The sequence below is a fragment of the Hydra vulgaris genome, chromosome 09, assembly GCF_038396675.1.
Source record: "Hydra vulgaris chromosome 09, alternate assembly HydraT2T_AEP".
NCBI classification, from domain to species: Eukaryota; Metazoa; Cnidaria; class Hydrozoa; order Anthoathecata; family Hydridae; genus Hydra; species Hydra vulgaris.
In genome coordinates this window covers 55290790-55312500 of record NC_088928.1, presented here as the reverse complement: position 1 = coordinate 55312500, position 21711 = coordinate 55290790, and the positions used below count along the sequence as shown (strand labels likewise).

At 26.8% G+C, this 21711-nt stretch overlaps 1 protein-coding gene across 6 annotated transcripts in view; it reads right to left on the bottom strand.

Annotated features, from left to right (window-relative positions):
- The window catches only part of LOC100199933 (sodium channel protein type 2 subunit alpha), an 81019-nt gene that overhangs the window by 35969 nt on the left and 23339 nt on the right, over positions 1 to 21711 (bottom strand). For all 6 annotated transcript variants that reach the window (XM_065806084.1, XM_065806087.1, XM_065806085.1 and 3 more), the window contains exons 3-14: positions 20809 to 20889; positions 19182 to 19310; positions 17078 to 17169; positions 16716 to 16956; positions 16391 to 16532; positions 9382 to 9519; positions 2717 to 3088; positions 2198 to 2386; positions 1731 to 2075; positions 1443 to 1625; positions 1051 to 1093; positions 508 to 899 (exon numbers count right to left, since the gene is read on the bottom strand). In XM_065806084.1, coding sequence (XP_065662156.1) covers positions 508 to 899; positions 1051 to 1093; positions 1443 to 1625; positions 1731 to 2075; positions 2198 to 2386; positions 2717 to 3088; positions 9382 to 9519; positions 16391 to 16532; positions 16716 to 16956; positions 17078 to 17169; positions 19182 to 19310; positions 20809 to 20889 — 2347 coding nt within the window. The remainder of the gene's footprint in view (positions 1 to 507; positions 900 to 1050; positions 1094 to 1442; positions 1626 to 1730; positions 2076 to 2197; positions 2387 to 2716; positions 3089 to 9381; positions 9520 to 16390; positions 16533 to 16715; positions 16957 to 17077; positions 17170 to 19181; positions 19311 to 20808; positions 20890 to 21711) is intronic.

Here is a 21711-nt window from a genome sequence, read left to right as displayed (position 1 = left end):
AATGCAGACTTTTAACACTTCAATACTTATCAAAATTTGGTTTTGTAGCTAAATTGCAGAATACTTGTCAATTCTGTAAAATGTACTATTTAAATTAAAGTGCTTTTGCAATATTCATTCATACAATGTTCATAATACCATGTTAACATTGTGTATGTTTTACTGTTGTTAATATTGTATACTTTTTTAACATTGCACACGATACAATTAGTTACCCTCTTGTACTTTTTTAACATTGTGCATGAATTATTTTGTTAAAGTAGATTAGTGGTTTCTGAACTTTACGTTACTTAAGCTTCCTCTTTTGTTTGATAAAATATCAAGTAGATTTTATGGTTAAACAATTTATTGGTATATAAAATGATTAAAAAATATTGTGATCTCATAAAGATATTGCAAAAATTAAAAAAATTTCACGCCTCCCTGGGGAGGCCTGTTCCCAGTTTGGAATCACTGAAGTAGAATATAAAGTACTTTGAAAAAAGAATTATTTGAAAATATATATACCAGTGTAATACTGCTAACGCAAATCAGAAATAAAACAACTGCTTCAAAATATTTATGTTCAATCAACACTTGACATTTAAAACGAGCGTTATGCCAAAGTTGTCTTATTGGTGAATTTAAATAGCTTGTAACGCAACAACTGGCGTTATAGCACGCATCACAAAAACAGTCATCAACATAAGTTTTTTCTCGTTGTATTTCAATTTTAATAGATGATGACGAAAATTCTCTCTTATAGTTGTCAGGTATGAAGTTTTTTTTTGTGTCAAGTCTTTCACTTTCAGTTTCTGTTTCTGATTTTCTTTTTGATAAAAAATTTGAGCTGCCATTATGCACTAACAGCATACTTGATTCATCGTGATGATTTAAACTTTCATGTATTATATCAGTAGCTAAAAAAAAAATAAGAAATCATTTAAACCATTTAAAATTACAATATCACCACTAATGATGATGATGATGATTATAATAATGAAGATGATAACAATGACAGTGATGAGTATACAAGTACATTAATGACTCTAATTAATAATAAAAACTTACAGTCTTCTTTCAACAACTGAATTTCACCACACAATTTTGAATCCTAAAGTATTTTTACTTATTTTAATTTTAATCAAATAATTTTTACAACAAATAAGAAAATATTTATTGCTTCTATGGAGTCTCAGAAATGCTATATATAGATCTTTAATTGAAAAACAAACAAACAAAAAAAAAACAACCTTTTATTGAAATGAGTTATGGATTACTTGTTGGACTTCAGGTTCAACAAGTAAATTATAAAATGAATATATGATAAAACCTTAAATTGAAACAATTTGTAAAAATTATTATAGTTTACTTGTTGAATTTCAGGATCAACAAGCAACCTATAAAATGAATATATGAAAAACCTTTAATTGAAACAACTTGTAAAAATTATTATAGTTTACTTGTTGAACTTCAGGTTTATAATCTTTAAACATTTTAGGTTTCGATCGACTTTGTTTGACCCATTCAATCAACATTTTTAATCGTGATCTTTTCTTTTTTTTACATTCATCAGACGAGTCATTTCCGCTCAGCGCATCACCACCAAATGAGCTCAGTAATAGAGCCAAAAATAAATTTAAAACCTGTTGGAAATTATTAACTGGTATTTTAAATTCAATCTAAGATAACTAACTATAAATTGACAAAAAAAAAAAAACTTTGAATAATGAAAAAAGAGAAAAACTTACTACCCATCTTCCAATAACAAATACAGCAAAAACAAAAAAAATTGAAAAGTAAGTTTTTTCCAGTAATGCCCATTGTGGTTCAATCCATTTCCCACATAAAATACGAAAAATCATTATAAATGAACTGCCAAAATTTGAAAAGTTGTACCTTGGAAAATCTTCTTTATCTTTATAACTTTCAAAATCATAATATCTTTTAAAAAGTTGCATACCGACTACAGAAAAAATATATATAATAAGACCAAGTATAACAGTCACATTAACTAATGCCCCCATGCTGCTAGCAATTGTGCTAATGAGTTGGCCCATAGTTTTCCAGGACTGAGCTAACTTAAGAATTCGCATCTAAAATATTAAACTTATCTCTGTAATATTTTTAACCTATCTCTGTAATATTTATAGGAAAATGAATTTTTATGAAGTAAAAAACCTAAGCATAACAAATTACACTAACTATATTAACTAACCAATCGGAAAACTTTTAACATTTTAAGTGTTCCCTTTGGAAGAGTTGTAAATATCAGTAACAATATGTCAATCACACTCAGAATAACTAACACGCCATCAAAGAGATTCCATTTATTTTGTACATAGCCTCTTGGAGTATAACCAACTAGTTTGATCATCATTTCAAAAATGAAGATACCAGTGAAAACCTAAAGTAGTAAACTTTATAATAAGCAGTTTTATCTAAATTATAATAGAAGTAATTTTTTATTATTATTAATTTATATATGCTCCTATTCCAAAGCTTGTTTAATGGTTATGTTTAAATTTAAAACTAGAGGTTTAAAAAAAAATTAAAAAAAAAAAAAATACTTGTGTTAAATAAAATACATTTTTATTATTATAAGTCATTCATTTCTTAGGGGTCAATAACAATAAACAATATTTCTTCATTATTTTTTTTTTTAATTTTTATTTCTTTATAAACATTTTTATAACTCAAATCAACAACGAAAAACCCCAAAAACTGAAAAACTTACATAGTTAAAGATCTCTGTGATTTTAGTTAATTTTGCACTCATGTTGTGGTGTTCAAGAGCCATAAGTAGAGTATTTAGCATAATGCAAGCTGTAATAAAACCTTCAAACAATGAGTGCGAAACAATTTTATAAAATAAGACACGAACTTTATTATAAAAATTAGGATTTGAAGACAGTTCAGGAGGAAGAATAACAACTTTGGTTTTTTTCTTCTTTTTTTTCGGAGGTGAATTCTCTATGGTATAAAAAAGCACTCCATCAACATCCTTGACAGGAGATGGTCCAGAAAGAAACTCAACACAATTCTTTCCATGAAAAGAATATGTTGAACTAGAGCGTTGTATAGCTGCAATTTTTTCTTTTTCAACTGCCTAAAAGAATGTAACTTAGTTATAATTTTTATCTTATTTTTAAAAACCAGAAGAAAGTTCTAAAGATTTAAACTTTTGTAAAAGCAAGAAAAAATATTTATAGGATTAAAATTTTTTAGCAACAAGAAAAAAAATGCAACTATTTAGAGTTTTTAAACTGAAATTTATTTTCTAAACTTCTTTTTATTTTGTAAACATTTAAAAAACCCTTTATATATATATATATATATATATATATATATATATATATATATATATATATATATATATATATATATATATATATATATATATATATATATATATATATATATAAATATATATTAGGGTGATAACTTTTTGATTTTTTTTCTTAAACATTATTTTCTGTAGCACGAATGAATGAACTTTTGCCTATTAATGACTAAAATAACGTTTATTCCATTAAAATATTGAAAAAGGTCATGCACAAACAACTTCGAAATGTTATGTATGTAGGCATTTTAGCATTTTATGTAATTGTATTAACATTATATATATATATATTTATATATATATATATATATATATATATATATATATATATATATATATATAAATATATATATATATATATATAAATATATATATATATATATAAATATATATATATAAATATATATATATAAATATATATATATATAAATATATATATATATATATATATATATACATATATATATATTTATATATATATATATATATATATATATACATATATATATATTTATATATATATATATATATATATATATATATATATATATATATATATATATATATATATTATATATACCATCCCTCGGAATTAGGAAAAATGAGGTTGGCAATTTTTTGCCGACCTCAAACACTTTCAGGTCGGCAGTTAGGTCGGCATTGCGGAATGCCGACCCTAATTCCGAGGGTTGTATATACTGTATATATATATATATATATGTATATATATATATATGTATATATATATATATATATATATATATATATATATATATATATATATATATATATATATATATATATATATATATATATATATACTGTATATAGCATAAGTCATGAAACTGACTTGTGCAATAATTTATGTAGCAGAGAAATGTATAGAATTTTCCCGCACATTATATAACACTGTGCGCCGTCAGCCAGGACAGTGAGGTCATGGTGATGTAATTGTTCGGGAAGCTTCTGTAGAGTTCTAAAATTTTCTTAAGCTGTTTTGCAGTCTGCTATTAACTGGTATATAAGCAAGGTGTTCAAAGCAGGTAGTTGAGTTTTAATTATTTCAATTTAGTGTCAACATTATTATTGCTATACTTTAATTATTGTGCATTCTTTATAGTTTAAGTATAAAGAGATCCTTGTATTATTTGGTAAGTTACATTTAACTCTTTAGCAAATTATAATTGAGCATATAATATTTTATTAGTGTCTACCTTTTTCATTTTCTATAATCGTTATTTACTTCTTTTGAAATAAAATATATTAACAATAACAGTTCAATTGAAAACCTAATAACAGTTTCTTTAATTTGTTACGTAATTAATAATGGCGTTAAGGCCTTTCCTATTTCAGTTGCTGAGTAGAAGACAACATGTTGTTCAAGAAGAGCTCTTCTAACACGGAGAAGAACAAGGAAACCTGGACAAGAATTTAGTCCAGTTTCAAGCCCCATCAAGAAGAGGCAATGTGGCAATTTATGAAGCACCCTTGAGCAAATGGAGTCGCATGCCCCTGAAAAACCATATCATTGGACGCTTCAAATTTCTTGAATCCACTGCCAAAGAACGGAGAGAAGGTCGGTTTAATTGCTGTATAGCTTAAAGTACTATGGAGCAAAACGTTGAACTTTCTGCATTTATCTGATCAAGCCATTTGTGCAAAACTAGCAAAACTTCTGAAAAACTACGAGCGTTTAGAAAAAAACACAAGGCTATCTACAGGAGAGCTGCTCAGGTGAACAAACACTTAGTGAGCACGCTTCATCTGGAGAAGTGGAGCATACACTTTGACGGCAAACACATTGAGGGCTTTGAATATCAGGCCGTGGTCCTCAAGAATGAATCTAAAGAAATTAAGTTGACTGCGCTAAAGTTGAAAGATGAAAATGCTCAAACAATTGCAGAAGGACTCCAGGATGTGTTAAAGAGGAGTTCAACCTGTGGGGATCAGTTGTGATGACTGTTACCGACACAACAAACATGAATACCAGCAAGAAGACAGGCATTGTTGTTCGGCTGCAGCAAATGTTCGAAGAGAAAAGTCACCCCAAACCTAAGTTCATCAGTTGCCAGCACCATGTGCTAGACCGTGTTCTTCGCGTTGTCATGGATGATGAGCTCCATGGGTCAACTAAATCACTAAACATAGAGTATTTCTTTGTGTAGGATTTGATGAGCAATTATGATAAATCGAAAGCAGCCTTCAGCAACGGTAAAACTGAGATTAAGGAAACAGGTGGCTGGAGGATGACATGAAGTTTCTCTACCACCTAACTCATGTCTTCAGTCCTTTAACTGAGAGTAATGAGATCCCCTTCATGAATTTTAAACAGATCCTAAACATCACCAATGCACCCTGGAACTCTCGAGCTATTCTAGCCCTTCTTGTGTTAGTTCTGATGCCAGAAACCCGGATCAAGATGCGTAAAATCTTTTCACTCATTTCTTACTCATGGGCTGACCATTGGTTGAGCAGTCAATTGTTCGCGTTGCAGATTTTGAAGAACTATCTGAAGCTAATCAAAAACCTAATAAAAAAAATTTTTTAAATCATTTTGCGCGTGAGGTTTTTTTTTATTAAATCGCCTTGAATGTAATATTTTATTTAATCTTAAATGAAAGCTCATAAAATTATGATATATATATATATATATATATATATATATATATATATATATATATATATATATATATATATATATATATATTGTAGGAGTTGTGTTAATATTTCCAGTAAGAGTGCTCAATACAGCATGTTATATAATTTGTAGAGCAAATAATATAGTGAAAACTAAGTAATTATTAATATATATTTCAATTACATAACTAATAGTTTCACGCAAAAGCAATCATTAGATTTAACAACAACAAAAAAAGTAACGACGAAAATTATATACAAAAAAATGCTATGGAGTGTTTGCCTTGATGATATTAAAGTTCTTTACTAGAAAATTATTTTCATGGCAGCATTTTGACGCAAGCTTGGTTTGTTTGTTAAGCAAATTTAATGGTGATGTAATAATGTGGTATTTTTCTGTCAAGCATAAATTGCAAATTTACCACCAGGTTTAAATGACTCCGCTTGATCAAGAATATTCCATTTTAATATAGGTTCTATAGCTTTATTTTTGCATTCCCACAAATTTTGAAAGTTCAGTGAAATTGGCCTTACTTTCATAAACAAAAGCGTTTTTATGTTTATACCAACATAAAAACTCACCAAGAAGAAGAAAAGAAATTGTAAAAAAAGAAAAAAAAGAAGAAAGAATTAATGTAATAATATCCTTATTCTTCTTGGTGAGTTTTTACGTTGCAAAAATATATAAGATTTTTTGTAAAGCATTTTCTATTGAGTGGGCATAAGGTGGTTTGTCGACAATTGGATAATTAATTGGCATTTTCATGAGAATTAAATAATTTCTTTTTATTATGAGAAGTAATAATACTCTTGATGTTTGGAAGACAGCTATAACTAACCTTTAAGTTGTTTCGATTATAAAGTTTGTGAAATTTGTGGCCTTTAGGGAAACATTTATCAATTGTACTCAAAAATATTTTGGCTACGTTTGTTCTGACATTGAGCAAATAAGGTGGGTTAAACCAGATGTTTCTTTTTCAAAATTTTGTATTATATTTCTGGATATTTGGAATGGAACTGATCTTATCTTTGAATCCACAAGAACTGAGAGCATTATTATAAAATGGTGCGGTTCTATCAAAAGCTTCTTTGCTTGATATATTATTGATGTGATTAGAGATCATTTTTGGTATCGATTTAATAATGCTCGGTGGATGTTTTGAATTAATGTTAATATATAAATGATTATCTCCTGGTTTTCTATAAGGTTTAAAAGAGTTCTCAGAAAGGTTAAATGTGATATCTAGAAAATTTATGGTTTTTAAGTTTGGTCTGATAGTAATGTTATGAATAAAATTGTCTTTAAAAATTAGATTTTTCTTTATTTTTTTCTGATTGAAGACCACTGATATTATAGAAGCAGCAAAGACCATCATCTCTATATAAACCGGTAGTATTAAGCCATATTCTTTGGCAATAGTGTATAAGATATAGAGGCCAACTAGTTCACATAATTTGGCTCCATCAAAACTACCCATGGTGACATGGAAATTAGGGTCCCCGGACTTTTTAATTCACATACTATTTCCTGAAAAAAGCAAAGATTTCCTGGTGTGGTAAATAATTTTGAGTGATTTATTAGGAATTTTGGTAAACTGTTTTGTATGGTTTACAGAATTTTGAAGAAGTTGTTTCGAAATTGAAGGGTGAAACTCGTCAATATTGTTTTGGGTATGGATTTGAACCATTTTATGATGTCATTTTTGCTGTGCCATTGGTGTATGTGGGTAGCATTCCTAACTTTACTATTGATATCATCTAATAAAATTTTACTTACTTTTCCAAGTTCAGGTTTAGCTGGATTTATTAATTGGCACTGTGTATTATTGGGGAAATTATTCTTATGATCTTTTAAGGTAATGAATGCTGTATTCATGGCTAGACCCTCTTGCCTATCATCTTAGATTATGATTTTAGCATCTGTGTTTATGGTGTTATATTGTGTGATATCAGATTTCGTATAGGTTTTAGTAATATTTTCAGTATCAAGTTTATGATACAAAGGTTTATCTAGCTCATACAATTTTCTTGATTTATCAAGACAAAAACTTGAAGAATTTATTTTTACTTTGTCAATTTGCAATTTTGAAATTTTCAAAACAATTAAATTGTTTCCTTAATTAAGTTTAAATTTTCGTCTTTCTGGAATGGGCTGTCAAACATTGGAATCATTCAAATTTGGGGGGTTAGCTGTTGCTATCAATCATTTTTTACCATTTATCAAAGAAAAAATATTGTTTAGAGATTAGTCACAAAAATATTTTCATACTAAATATCTTCATTAGTTTCATACTTCATTAATTTAATCTTAACGAAACTTTTTTTGTTACTTTTTTTGTTGTTCTTGGCGCCTTTTTTCTTCAAGCTAACAATTTCTATATTTAACAACTGCTTATATATTAAATCTTCAGATATCATTAACATCTTTTGGGGACCTCTTCATGGGACAATCTTATTCACCATGGGCAATGTCAAAAAGTGTATTCATCAAGGCCTCATGCTACTACATAAGGCTTTGCAATAGAAAGAATATAAAACTTGAACCAGAAAATTATAACTTCATCTGCAACTGTGTTGCAGTATATTGAAACTATTGACTTTTTGACTATCATTTTATAAAAAGCCCTACATAGAGCAACACCATTTGTTGTTGTGGGTATAGTATAGTAGTATGATATACACCCTATACCCGCCATGGGTATAGGGTGTATACCATACCACTATACTATACCCACCCACTGTCATCACTATTATTAAATTTGTTAAAAATAAATTTCTGAGCTATTATTTAATTAAAAAAATTTGCAACTAACTAGTGCAAGTAAATTACTTTTCAATAATGTAATTAAAACATGTATTTATAAAAGATTTTGGTAAATATGAGGGGGTAAATCTAAATTTGCCTACATTTTCCCTCATCTGTAAACTATCTATGTTTTAACATTACAATACTTTACATTATTTGTTTTCAGATTTAATGTTAAACAATTTATAGCAGAATTTTTATGAAATAAACAGAATTTCAAAATTAGGTTTTTAGACAAATATTGGTCAATTTAAGGTCCCAAAATAAGGTTTGGGGGACCATTCCCATTATCAGTTTGCAAAAATTTTTTACCTATATACTTCTTTTACCAAACCTCACTAAAGAAGAGGTTGTGTGATTTAAAATTCAAAAAAAAATTTAACATATTAAAAAAAACCACCCTAATATATATAGATATGTAAAGATATTTTGTGATATAATATATATGATATATATTATATATATATATATATATATATATATATATATATATATATATATATATATATATATATATATATATATATATATATATATAGATATAATTAATTCAATAAATAGTTTTATATAATATATATAATTAATTCAATAAATAGTTTTGAAAAAAAATGGAAACCTCGTCAGGATGAGAATTTACTTCCATTTCATATGAAGCACTTACTACAGCTAATACAAGGTTGAGTAAATAAAATGGACCAAGAAAAATACACAACATAAAGTAAACCATGTAGAACTCTCCTTTTGCAGCAATAACCTATAAAATTATATAGAATAGATATATAACTGTATTAATAACATATTTAATTTAAAGGAAAGTTAATTTATAGGTGTAAATTCATTTTTTACTTAACTACCAATTAATTAATATAATTGTTATTAGCAAAACTAATAATATTTTAAACATCTGTGATATTAGAAAAATAAAAACAGAGTAATGGTATATAGGGGAGACCGGGGCTGGTTGGCAGTAGGAGTAAGTTGACAAACTGTGTTTATCTTCAAAGCCTTTCATTAGAAAGTGCCAAAAATTACATACAACCTTTCTAATTGACCATTTCATCTTTTACAGGAGTATTGTTAGGATTTACGCATGTGCATGGTAGATATTGGGATTATGAGTCAATAGTTAATGATATGAAAAATAGTTAATGATATGAAAAAAATTGTTGAAAATTTTTAGCTACAATTGATTTACTATTTCCTTTTTTTTCAATAGTTGCCGTTTTTTAGGATCTATAGACTGTTTAACAATATTGAAAAAATTTATTTTTTACAAAAATTAAAAATACAAAATTTTAGGTTGTTTTTTTTAACAGATAAAAAGTGGGCTACTGTTTTAGCTTGTTGTATGAACTAATATCTGGTACCAGCTAAAAGTAATATTAAATTTTTGGCTTAAAATTGTTGCCAAAATAAATAGTAGAAAAATTTCTATAAATTTTGCACTTAACAGTACATTAATATTTTCATAGTTTGCGCCAACTTAGTGGCACAAACTATAAAAAGGTGGGGTAAGTTAACTGACTTTTTTTTTTTTGAGGCCCCAGAAGGGCCCTAAGAAAATTTTTTTATAATGAATGCAAGTTTAAAATGTTACCTAAATTCATACTCTTTAAGACTGTGCTATAATATTTACAAAAAGTTTTGCCATTTGGGTTGCAGAGTTCAAAGAGTAAAAATGGAGGCAACTAGCCCCGGTCTCCCCTATAGATGGTTTTTTAATTTTTTTTAAAATCCAGAAAATATCTTAACATAAATATGATATAACATAAATGGTTTTTTAATTTTTTTTTAAATCCAGAAAATATCTTAACATAAATCATGGAAAGATACAGAAAATTTTTTGAACATCAATTCACCTCCCTTTATTACTGAAGGCAGGTAAATAAATGCGGAGAGGTAAAAAAAGGTAAAATAAAATAAATAAAAAGTACAGAATAATCCAAGTTTTCTATACAATAATTTTACCATGTTTTATTCTGAATACGAATACAATTTTATTTATATATATACATATACATATACATATACATATATATATATATATATATATATATATATATATATATATATATATATATATATATATATATATATGTATATATATATATATATATATATATATATATATATATATATATATATATATATATATATATATATATATATATATATATATATATATATATATATATATATGCTTTATAAGTTTTTTTTTGGGCTTAAAAGACAAACTTCATATCTTTAATAAACCTTAAAAAATAAGTTTGGAATTAAACTTTACAAAATAAAATATTTATTGAGACAAAAAAGTTCATAAAATTTAACACTAAAATTTAATGACTTAAATTCAACTCAAAATTGTTAATTTATATTTGGGTTTTCTCTTTTGCAGTCAATTTTTAAGGATGATATAATTAATCTGTTAAAAAGTTATTTGATTAATTTATTTATTTATACTAATTTATTACAGGGGAAATAAGTTATTCAAGTTTCTATACTATACTAGAAAAGTATATATGATCATTTTTAAAATGGTTTTCAGAGTTAGAATAACTACTTAGAAAAGCATTTTTAAATATTGTACTACTCATGTCATTTGCGTTGTTTACAAAAAAAATCACTTAATAATTAAAAAAATAAATCAATAAGTAATTGTCAGGATAATTTTCAGATTTTATTAGTCTAACTTATTTTAAAATAAGTGTCAGGATAATTTTTAAATTTGTTTAGATTCCTATGTTACTTTTATTAGAATTGTACAGTACCTAAACAAATGTTACTATAGTAACCTATGTTACTTTTATTAGAATTGTACAGTACCTAAACAAATGTTACTATAGTAACCTATGTTACTTTTATAAGAATTGTACAGTACCTAAACAAAGATCTAAGATGAAGATTTAAAAAAAAAAAGATGGCTGCCAGTTTTTAAACTAGGTAATTAATAAATAGTTCTTTGAAACTAGGTAATTAACTATAAGTGAAACAATCAGAAAAACTAGATACAATCTACGGTAAATAAATTGTATTATTTATAAATTTGCTTTAAAATCTGTTATTATGCAAAACTGAATTAAGCTTCTTCAAAGCATCAATAATAATAACCCAATTCTATGGAGAAGTTTATAACCTACCACTAATCAAACTATGTTTATACAAAAGTATTCATGTTTTTTCTTTTTCTTAAATTTTATTTTATTTTTGTTTTAAAACTGATTTTTAACTACTTATTATTTTTGTTTTGCAACTTTTTTACTTTTTATTTTTACTTTAATTTTTATTTTTACTTTTTTAATTTTTATTTTTACTTTTTGTATCTTTTAAATCTTTTTTAGGATATTGTTCAACAATATTAATATTTAATGAAGGTTTATGGGTATTATTTAATATGTTGGTTGATGAGTTTGTATTTTTTTAGCATCTATATATTGTTTATTTTTTTCATTTTTGTATTATGCTCTTCAATCCTAGGTTCTTAAATAAAAAAATTAAAATTAAAATAGTAAAAGTGGTTTTGGTAGCTTCCTAATTTACAAAACAACGACTAAGCATAGATACTCTAATGAAAGTTGCCTCTGTAAATATACTCAACTCCATTTTTTTTTTCTGCACAGCAACCTTGTATTTTAAGATTCATGTTTTGGAGCTAAAGAATTAAGAGACCGTTGTAAAAACAATAAAAAATGTTAGTGACAGGAGTAGTTCTCACCTTAGAGAAGTGGATCCAATAAGAATAAAAAAATCTCTTAGTCTACTATTAGTGTTCAGAAAACCATAGTATTTATGTAGAAAACAATAGTATGTTGAATACATTAAAGAAAAGTAAATTATGGAAATATATGGGTTCATTCTTGTTAATGCATCATAAATATTTAACATCATATAAAATTCTACAGTATGTGTACTGGGTGTACCTAAAGTCATTACTTGATTTATTATGTTTATAAACTAATCTTTTTTTCTGCACTTTATTTTCAGATAACTGAGAATAAATTTTAAAAATTTCATAATTTATAATTAAATTCCACAACTTGCTACAATATTATCGATGGGTGCATCAAATAACATTTTTAACAATCATTGCAACACAGTGTGAATTTTGGCAACAATTTTGAAACAAAACCCATCTTTACCACTCATTCACCAATTGTTGAATCAGTTTAAAGAAGTAGAGACATTGTCCAATAACTTAAAAAGAGGAACAATTATTCAGAAAATATAGAGCGCAATTGTTACAGGTTTCAATATCATCTGTGCACCAGGGTTGGGGTTAAACACGTTTGATCAAATACAAATACGTTAATTTTAGATTTCTAAATACAAATTCAAAAACAAATATTTGTAATTTGGGCAAAAAAATATATAAAATTTTTTTCAAGACAAGACTAAAAAAAATGGTCTACTATATAAAAAAATGAAAACAGTTACAGGTTTCAAGATCATCTCTGCACCAGGGTTGGGGTTAAACACATTTGATCAAATACAAATACATTAAATTTTAGATTTCTAACTACGAATATTTTTAATTTGGGTAAGACAAAAATATAAAACTTTTTTCAAGACAAGACTAAAAAAAAATGGTCTATTATATAGAAGAATGAAAACAAGTCTTCTAACAAATACCCCTTAATAACAAATTTTTAATTTATTTTAGTGTTAAAAAAGAAAAAAACAACAACAACGAATCTCTTGGTATTTCCTGAAAGAACACTGTTTAACCTAGTTTATGGAGCAAATATATTTCAGTCTAATACAAATACAAATATTCAAAAAAATTTTTTATCAAATACAATACAAATATAAATTCGTATTTGACCCCAACCCTGCTTTATACTGAATATTACATTCAGATTTATGCCAGTTTACACAATAGATACAATTAACAATTGATAAAATAAAACAACTGATAATACCATCAAAAACATCTGGAATACTGTCAAGTGGTGCTACTTTACATAATGAAATTTCTGTTTCAAAACTGTTAGTGTAAAACAAAGCTCAATAACTTTAGGCTAAATAAACACCAAATAAACAAAATGTTTGGTTTTGGAAAAATGCAAAATCAAATCAAATTCACACATGGTCTTGGCAATGGCGCATGGCCACTGTATGGTGCAGTTTATTAGTTTTGTCATTCAAGTTTAAATCTTATTTAAAAAACATAATTTTCAAAGACTAATGTAAAAAAGTTAAATTTTTATTTATTTTTATTTATTTTAAACTATCTATAATAATAAAATCTAATAAAATGCTATAAGCAAACCAAACCAGATAGTGATTTTAGAGTCACCCTAAATATGCAAACTTATTCATGCAGTTTTATAGCTATTGCCCATTTATTATTAATTTATTATAATAATCTAATAATAAATGTTATTTTGTAAGAATCTATAATGGTATAATCTTGTATGAATGTCTCAACAAATATCTGTAAATGTTTTTACAACTTGGTTGACCTGCATTTTCCTATACTACCAATAACAATATTACTATTATTGGTAATTTAAATGCTTATTGCACTAAATGGTTTGATTCTGGCACCACTGATCTTGCTGACTCTAACGCTCAAAAACTTTGTCCTCTTAATCACATACTTTAGGATAAATATCCTTAGGACTCAGAACTTGTTTTCTCACTTCATGACTCAATAAACTATTTATTAAGTACTTAACTGAATCTTGTTTTCCTACCTGCTGAAAAATGGCATTATTAGTGGTTCCAATTTTTAAAAACTCTGGACCTCTCTAACTATTGTCCTATCAAGTTCTCTCTATTATTAGCAAACTTTTTTAATCAGACTTTATACTATGATAGATAAGCAAAAGCCTTTTAATCAATAATTAACAACTTTTAATATCTTATCAAGAGTCTAACAACTAATTCTCTAATGATTGTCTTATGATCTATCATTTTACTGGTGACTTGACTACTGAAAAAACAGATCTTACTGCATTAAAACAGAAAAGTTCTATTATGAATAAAAAGCAATGAGGCAAGAGCTATTCCTCTAGATACATCAAAGGCTTTCAAAGCCTAGCATGCTGTCCTTCTCTATAAGCTTGCTTAATTCTAAACTCTTCTTTTAAGCTTGCTCGAAAAATAATTAATAATAACTTGCTTAATAATGGCGTATCTGTTTTAAGTTTAAACTATTAAATAATTTATCTCTAACTGCAGTACAAAAGATGCCCTTGATGGAAAACACTTCTTCTTTTATCCAGTTCTGGGGTACCACAATACTGCTGATATTCCTATATTAATTAATGATCATACATTTAATGAGTTCTCTACTTTATATCTTTTTTGATTGCCCTTCACTGCTGATCTCTCATGCAAACCATATCCATAATCCTAGCATAAAGGTAGCACTTCTCTCTTTATTGTGAGTGTCATTTTCTTACTCCTGATTCTATTTTCCATAAATTTCTCATTCATCCTTGTATGGAATACTGAAACCATATTTAAGATGGTTCTTCTAATAAGCCCCGTTTTATTTTAGACAAAAATTTTTGTTGGAACTGCTCTAGCTGTTAAGCTTGAGAAACTATTTTATCATTGAAAGGCTACATCTTCTAACATTGAAAGGCTACATCTTCTAACATTGAAAGGCTACATCTTCTAACATTGAAAGGCTACATCTTCTAACATTGAAAGGCTACATCTTCTAACATTGAAAGGCTACATCTTCTATCATTGAAAGGCTACATCTTCTATTATTGAAAGGCTACATCTTCTAACATTGAAAGGCTACATCTTCTAACATTGAAAGGCAACATCTTCTATCATTGAAAGGCTAGATCTTCTAACATTGAAAGGCTAGATCTTCTAACATTGAAAGGCTACATCTTCTATCATTGAAAGGCTACATCTTCTAACATTGAAAGGCTACACCTTTTATCATTGAAAGGCTACATCTTCTAACATTGAAAGGCTACATCTTCTAACATTGAAAGGCTACATCTTCTATCATTGAAAGGCTAGATCTTCTAACATTGAAAGGCTACATCTTCTATCATTGAAAGGCTAGATCTTCTAACATTGAAAGGCTACATCTTCTATCATTGAAAGGCTAGATCTTCTAACATTGAAAGGCTACATCTTCTAACATTGAAAGGCTACATCTTCTATCATTGAAAGGCTAGATCTTCTAACATTGAAAGGCTACATCTTCTAACATTGAAAGGCTACATCTTCTATTATTGAAAGGCTACACCTTTTATCATTGAAAGGCTACATCTTCTACAAATACTACCTGCTTAAGTAAGCTATCATCACTTGTCTCATCAACCAAAACTTAATATTCTTATTTTGTCATTCAGTCGCATTCTTTTACTTTAACTTTTTCTTCATACTCAAAACAGTCTTATCTAGTTTTTTGTTTTCTGCAAATACTAATGCTTTGGAATTTTTTCCTGTCTTCATGTTTTCCTTGGAAATACAATTTATAGTTTTTTAAGTCTTCTTTAAACAGTTTTCTTGCTCAAAAGAAATGCTTATTTTTATTAAAAGCATTTTAAAAGTATAAACTTCTCTTAATTTGCTAAATTTTAACAAATTGTATAATTAACTTCATGACTATCTGTATACATTTAAAATTATAATTACAAAGTTTTTCAACTTACACTATTAAACACAACTTCCCAGTAGTCAAGGGTGCATACTTGCATTGAAGTTAACATTGCATAAAAAAAATTATCATAATTCACATATTTATCATTGTTTGGTGCAACATCTGGAACGCATGTCCATCCCTCCTCACAAGTCCTGCAATGAAAACTTCTTTTCAATTGTTTTCTTTCCTATTTCTTAGATAAAAGCTTAATTGAAGTAAAAAACAAATAATAGAACAAATACAATTTGCCTTTTTTACTTGGTATATTCTGTATTATAAATATACATTTAACTTTATTTTTGATTTACAAAAACCAACAAAAGTTAAATTCATACCAGGCAGACGATGCATTCCCACATATATGTGTCAACATATTTTCAGGAACATTTTGCCATTCTTTGCTAAAAATAGCCATTGTATTGTTGGGATCATTTCTAACACACCTTGACCTTAGTGATCCTAGAAATAATTGTAATCCGATAAGTGCCAAAACAGCTATGAAAAACAGTGTAAGTATCAAAACATCAGCCATCATCTTTACAGACTTTAACAATGTATTGACCATGGCTTTTAAACCTGAAATTAAAAATTTTGTATTTTTCATTTCACAGAAAACTATGTGTTTGTAAATCCACATTAAATAAAAACTGTAATTAAATTTTAAAAAAGTTGAATAATTTAAATAAAAATAATGCACCTTTGACTGTTGATATTGTTTTCAAAGCTCTTAAAACTCGAAAAGTTCTTATACTATCAAGATTATTGATTTGTGGATGTAAAGTTACATAACTAAATATAAGTAAAAATTAAGAAAAATCACTAGATTTCTATTCAGGAAAAAAAAATAATTACAGAACTTCTGATTAACTCTAAGGTAATTGAGGATATTAACTCTGAGGTTGTCATGGATATAAATTTTTATTTTTATTACTATTGATCCGTTACAGGAAACATGTTGCAGGGAATTAGAAAAAATTAGCAATTGGTTTTTAGCGAATAAACTATCACTTCATCCTGAAAAATTGAAAATAATGGTATTTGGTACCCCAAAAAATATAAAAGTAAAGTTACAAGGACTCAAAATTATCCAATGTGGAGAAAATTATAAAGAAAAAAACGTTAGCATTCTTGGTATTGTTTAGCATGACAAAATGAAATGGCATCACAATATAGTACAAGTATCAAAAAAGATAAGTAAAGTCATAAACTTAAAAAGTTTAATAAACTATTGCCTTGTTAATCTCAAATTGTTTTATATACAATTCTTTAATTAGAAGTCATCAAGAGATCAAGAGTATAAAATGGCTATTAGAATCCAAACATGGAAGATATGAGTTGGCTTAGCACTATCATCTTTAACTAATGATTTAGCAGGGTTAAAATTAATAAATCTTTGAGAGTTAACAGAAGAATAGCTCTTCCTAACTTTACAAGTTGCGTGCTGGCAAATCAAGCCACTAATAAAATTGCAATTGAAGATAATCGATTGAAAGATACCAATTAGCTTTTAAGCGCAAAAGAATTCAAGAACCAAGCAAAAAAAAACCTTTGTGCTCATAATATGGCTTTGAAATGTCTCAATATCAGTTGTGCTGAATGTCGATTGTAAAATTTTATTTCTTTTTTTCAAGACAGTATATCTGTATAAATTAAAGAATAAGGAAGACACCTTTCATAAGGTATTATCCCCGTTCAGTTTTCAAGTTAAATTTACCTTTATATTGTAAATCTATATGATACTGAAGAAATTATTAATAAATAAATAAAAAAATTTAATAGCTGTAATTAAATTAATTTGTAATTTGTATTTAAAGTTCATGTCAAATTAATAATTAAAAAAAAAAATTAACAATTTTTGTAAAATTTAATTTTGCAACTCAAAACAATTATTGAATTTTATACACTCTAGATTAAAAAAGAATTTTCAAGAAAAAATTTCAGACAAATGATTTCAAATGAAAAAAAAAAATGTCAAGAGTTTAGCAAAACTGTTTATATAGTTTCATAAAGTAGACTGAATTGGAATTTTTGATTATAACTTGAGTAATATAAAAAATATATTATAATTTTATTTATAAATATTTTGATTAAAAAAAGTAGTATGTAATATAAAAATTAATATAACTTTATTTCCTACATTAAAAAAAAATAAACAAGTAACAAAGTAATTAACATTAGAACTTTTTTTAAAAGAATAGTTAACTGAAAAAATTAAGTAGAAAGAAATAGTATAACAACAGTTTAGAAAGTTGGTTGTAGAAAATAAGTAAATTTAAGTATTTAAAAAAAAATACTATCATTAATATTCTTGTGATTTACAACAGCTCTCAAAAATGTTTAAAAAAAATTTATATACTACAATACACATATGCAATACTATTTTGATTAACCTGAGATACAACGTTAACAAACAAAATTTATTTGCAATTACAATAAATAAACAAACAAAAATTATTATTTATTTCTTTAATACACTTGTTTTTTATTTAAAAAATATATGAAAATAGTTCTTACAACAAAAAAGCATTTTTATTTAAAAAAAAAAAAGAAAAAAAAAGGTGATTCTTTAGAAAAAAATATTTTTCTTTAAATTCTAAGATGAGGTATGTAGATAAACAATTAAAAGACTTAAAAGACATTACAGATAAAATGGTATGCCAAATAGAAGAATAAAAACAAGCCTTTATTAAACATCTCAAAAAAAAATTTAAAATTACTTTAGTGTTTAAAATAAAAAAATTTCAGTTTAAAGAAAAATGTTTTCTTTGACCGAAAAAACAAAAACTAAAAAAATGACTTACCCTATAACAACCACAACAAAATCCAACCAATTCCAGGAATTTCTTAAATAAGCATACTTGTGTAAAATAAATCCTTTCGCCAATATTTTAATAAACATCTCAATTGTATAAATAGCAGCAAACACATACCTAATTTATTAAAATTAAAAGCATTAAAAAATTATGGAAAAAAACTCTTTTATTGAGAATCATTAATAATTTAAGACAAACTTTTTATGTTATCAAGACATAAAACAATATGAAATAAGTGCTTGACTGAGTCTTGTTTTCCTGACTGTTGGAAAATGGCACTGTTGTTCCAATTTTCAAAAACTCTAGTGAACATTTTGACCCCTCCAATTATAATCTGACCAGTTTTCTTTCTGTTATTAGCAAGGTCTTTGAGTCTTTGATAAACAAATTTCTCTCATCCCATCTTGAGTCAAATAACTTACTGTCAGACAATCAATACAGTTTTATGGAGGCGGAGAAGCTAAGGCTATTGTTCTTGACATATCAAAGGCCTTTAGTACTGTTTGGCATAACGGTCTTCTCCATAAGCTAGTTTCGTATGGTATATCTAGCAAAGTTTTTGAAATTATCAAATTCTTTATTTCTAACTACTTTAATAAAGTCATCCTTGAAGGTCACCACTCATTTCCAGTAACTTATGGGGTACCTCAAGGTTCTATCCTTGGTCCTGCTTTGTTTCTTATCAACATTAATGATCTTCCATACAACCTTACATCTAAAGTAGCTCTTTTTGGTGATGACTTAACTTTATAGTCTTATCTTGATAAAGTCTTGTTTTTTCGATCGCTTAGAACAGATAGCTGATCTTGAATCTGATATCACTTCTATAACAGATTGGGGCTCGCAGTGGCTTGTAAACTTTAACTCCAACAAAACTCAGTTATTTACTATAAAAAACTATGGCAACCCTCTCATTGAGTCCTATTCTTTACATCTTTTTGGATTATCATCTATTACTGATCTTTCATGGAAACCATATATACAATTGTTTGCTAAATTAGCATCTGCTAAGGTTGCTTCTCTTTATCATGCTCGCCATTTTCTCTCTCCTGAATCCATTCTCTACCTCTACAAATCTTTTATTTATCTCTGTATGGAATGCTGTTGTCATATTTGGGCTGGTTCATCTAATGATACTCTTTCTTTTCTAGAGAAGGTCCAAAAACACATTGTAAATGTGTTTTTGGACCCGCTCTATCTGCTAAGCTTGAGCCTCTTTCTCATTGCCATAATGTTGCATCTCTTTTTTATAAACACTATCATGGCCGCTGCTCAAAGGACCTATCATCGCTAATTCTATCAACTCCAACTCAATCTCACTTGACTCGCCATTAATCTAAGTCTCATTCTTTTACTGTATCAGTCCCTGCATGCTCTAAAAACTTCTCTCTCCTATCTTTATGTTTTCCTAACTTATACAACCTTCAACTTTTTAGTTCTTCTGTCAACCATTTTCTTGCTCAATAACTCTATTCTTTTTTTTCTAGTAACTCCCAACTTAATAGTGAATGCTTGCAGCCTTGTTGGGAGTGAATCAGAATAAAAAAAAAATGAATAACTCATAAATAAATATTTTGAAAAATGTTTTTATTTTAGCTTGAAACTTAAAACTTACTCTGATAGCTGTGGAGGATGACTTAGTGCCATGAAAACACAATTAGTAACTATTGTAAGCAATATAAAGACTTCAAAATATCTGCATATCGTGTCAAAAGAAAACATTTTAGTTAGAATTATGAGAAGAAAAAAAATTTCTAATTTAATAACTATATTTATTGTATTATAATGGTTCACTCATATTTTTATACTTTTTAAATAAGAAATATAAAATAATGAAAATTTGAAAAAAAAAATTTGATTAAATTAATTCTGAACACTACAATGATGTTTGCCTAAATAAAGTTAAAACTATGGAATTAATCTTTTAAGTGATAAGAATTATAATTGGCTTCACTATTTTGAAATGCAATTTGCTAACTGTAAAAACTGTAAAATTTAAAAAGTTACTCATTTTTATTTACTTTAATTTTATTTTTTGATAAAATTGTTGTTGTCTGACATTCTTTTACTTCTAAAGATCCTAAGTACAAACATTGGCAAACAGGACTTCTGTGCAGAGAAACAATTGATTTTTTTTAATTGAATAAATTTTAAAGGCTGTTTGAAATTTATTTAATCAATCCCAAAAGCACTCAATGATAAATCCTATAATAAAATTTTTTATAAATTGTTGGATAAAATCCTTCTTTATTAACAGACAGCAAGTAGTAGTACTTAGTGAAAACCAGTCTGACCAGAGTCCAATTAAAAGCAGTGTAATACAAGGATTAGTACTTAGACTGCTTTTATTCACAATATTTATAAATGACCTTCTTTGTAAACTTTTCGACGTAACAAAAATATACGCATATGTAAATTTCTTGCTGAGCTGTACTAAATTGAGACACAAAGAAATGAATTACAAAATGATATAAATAAAGTATCCAAATGGTGTCACAAATGAAACTTAATGTAAATA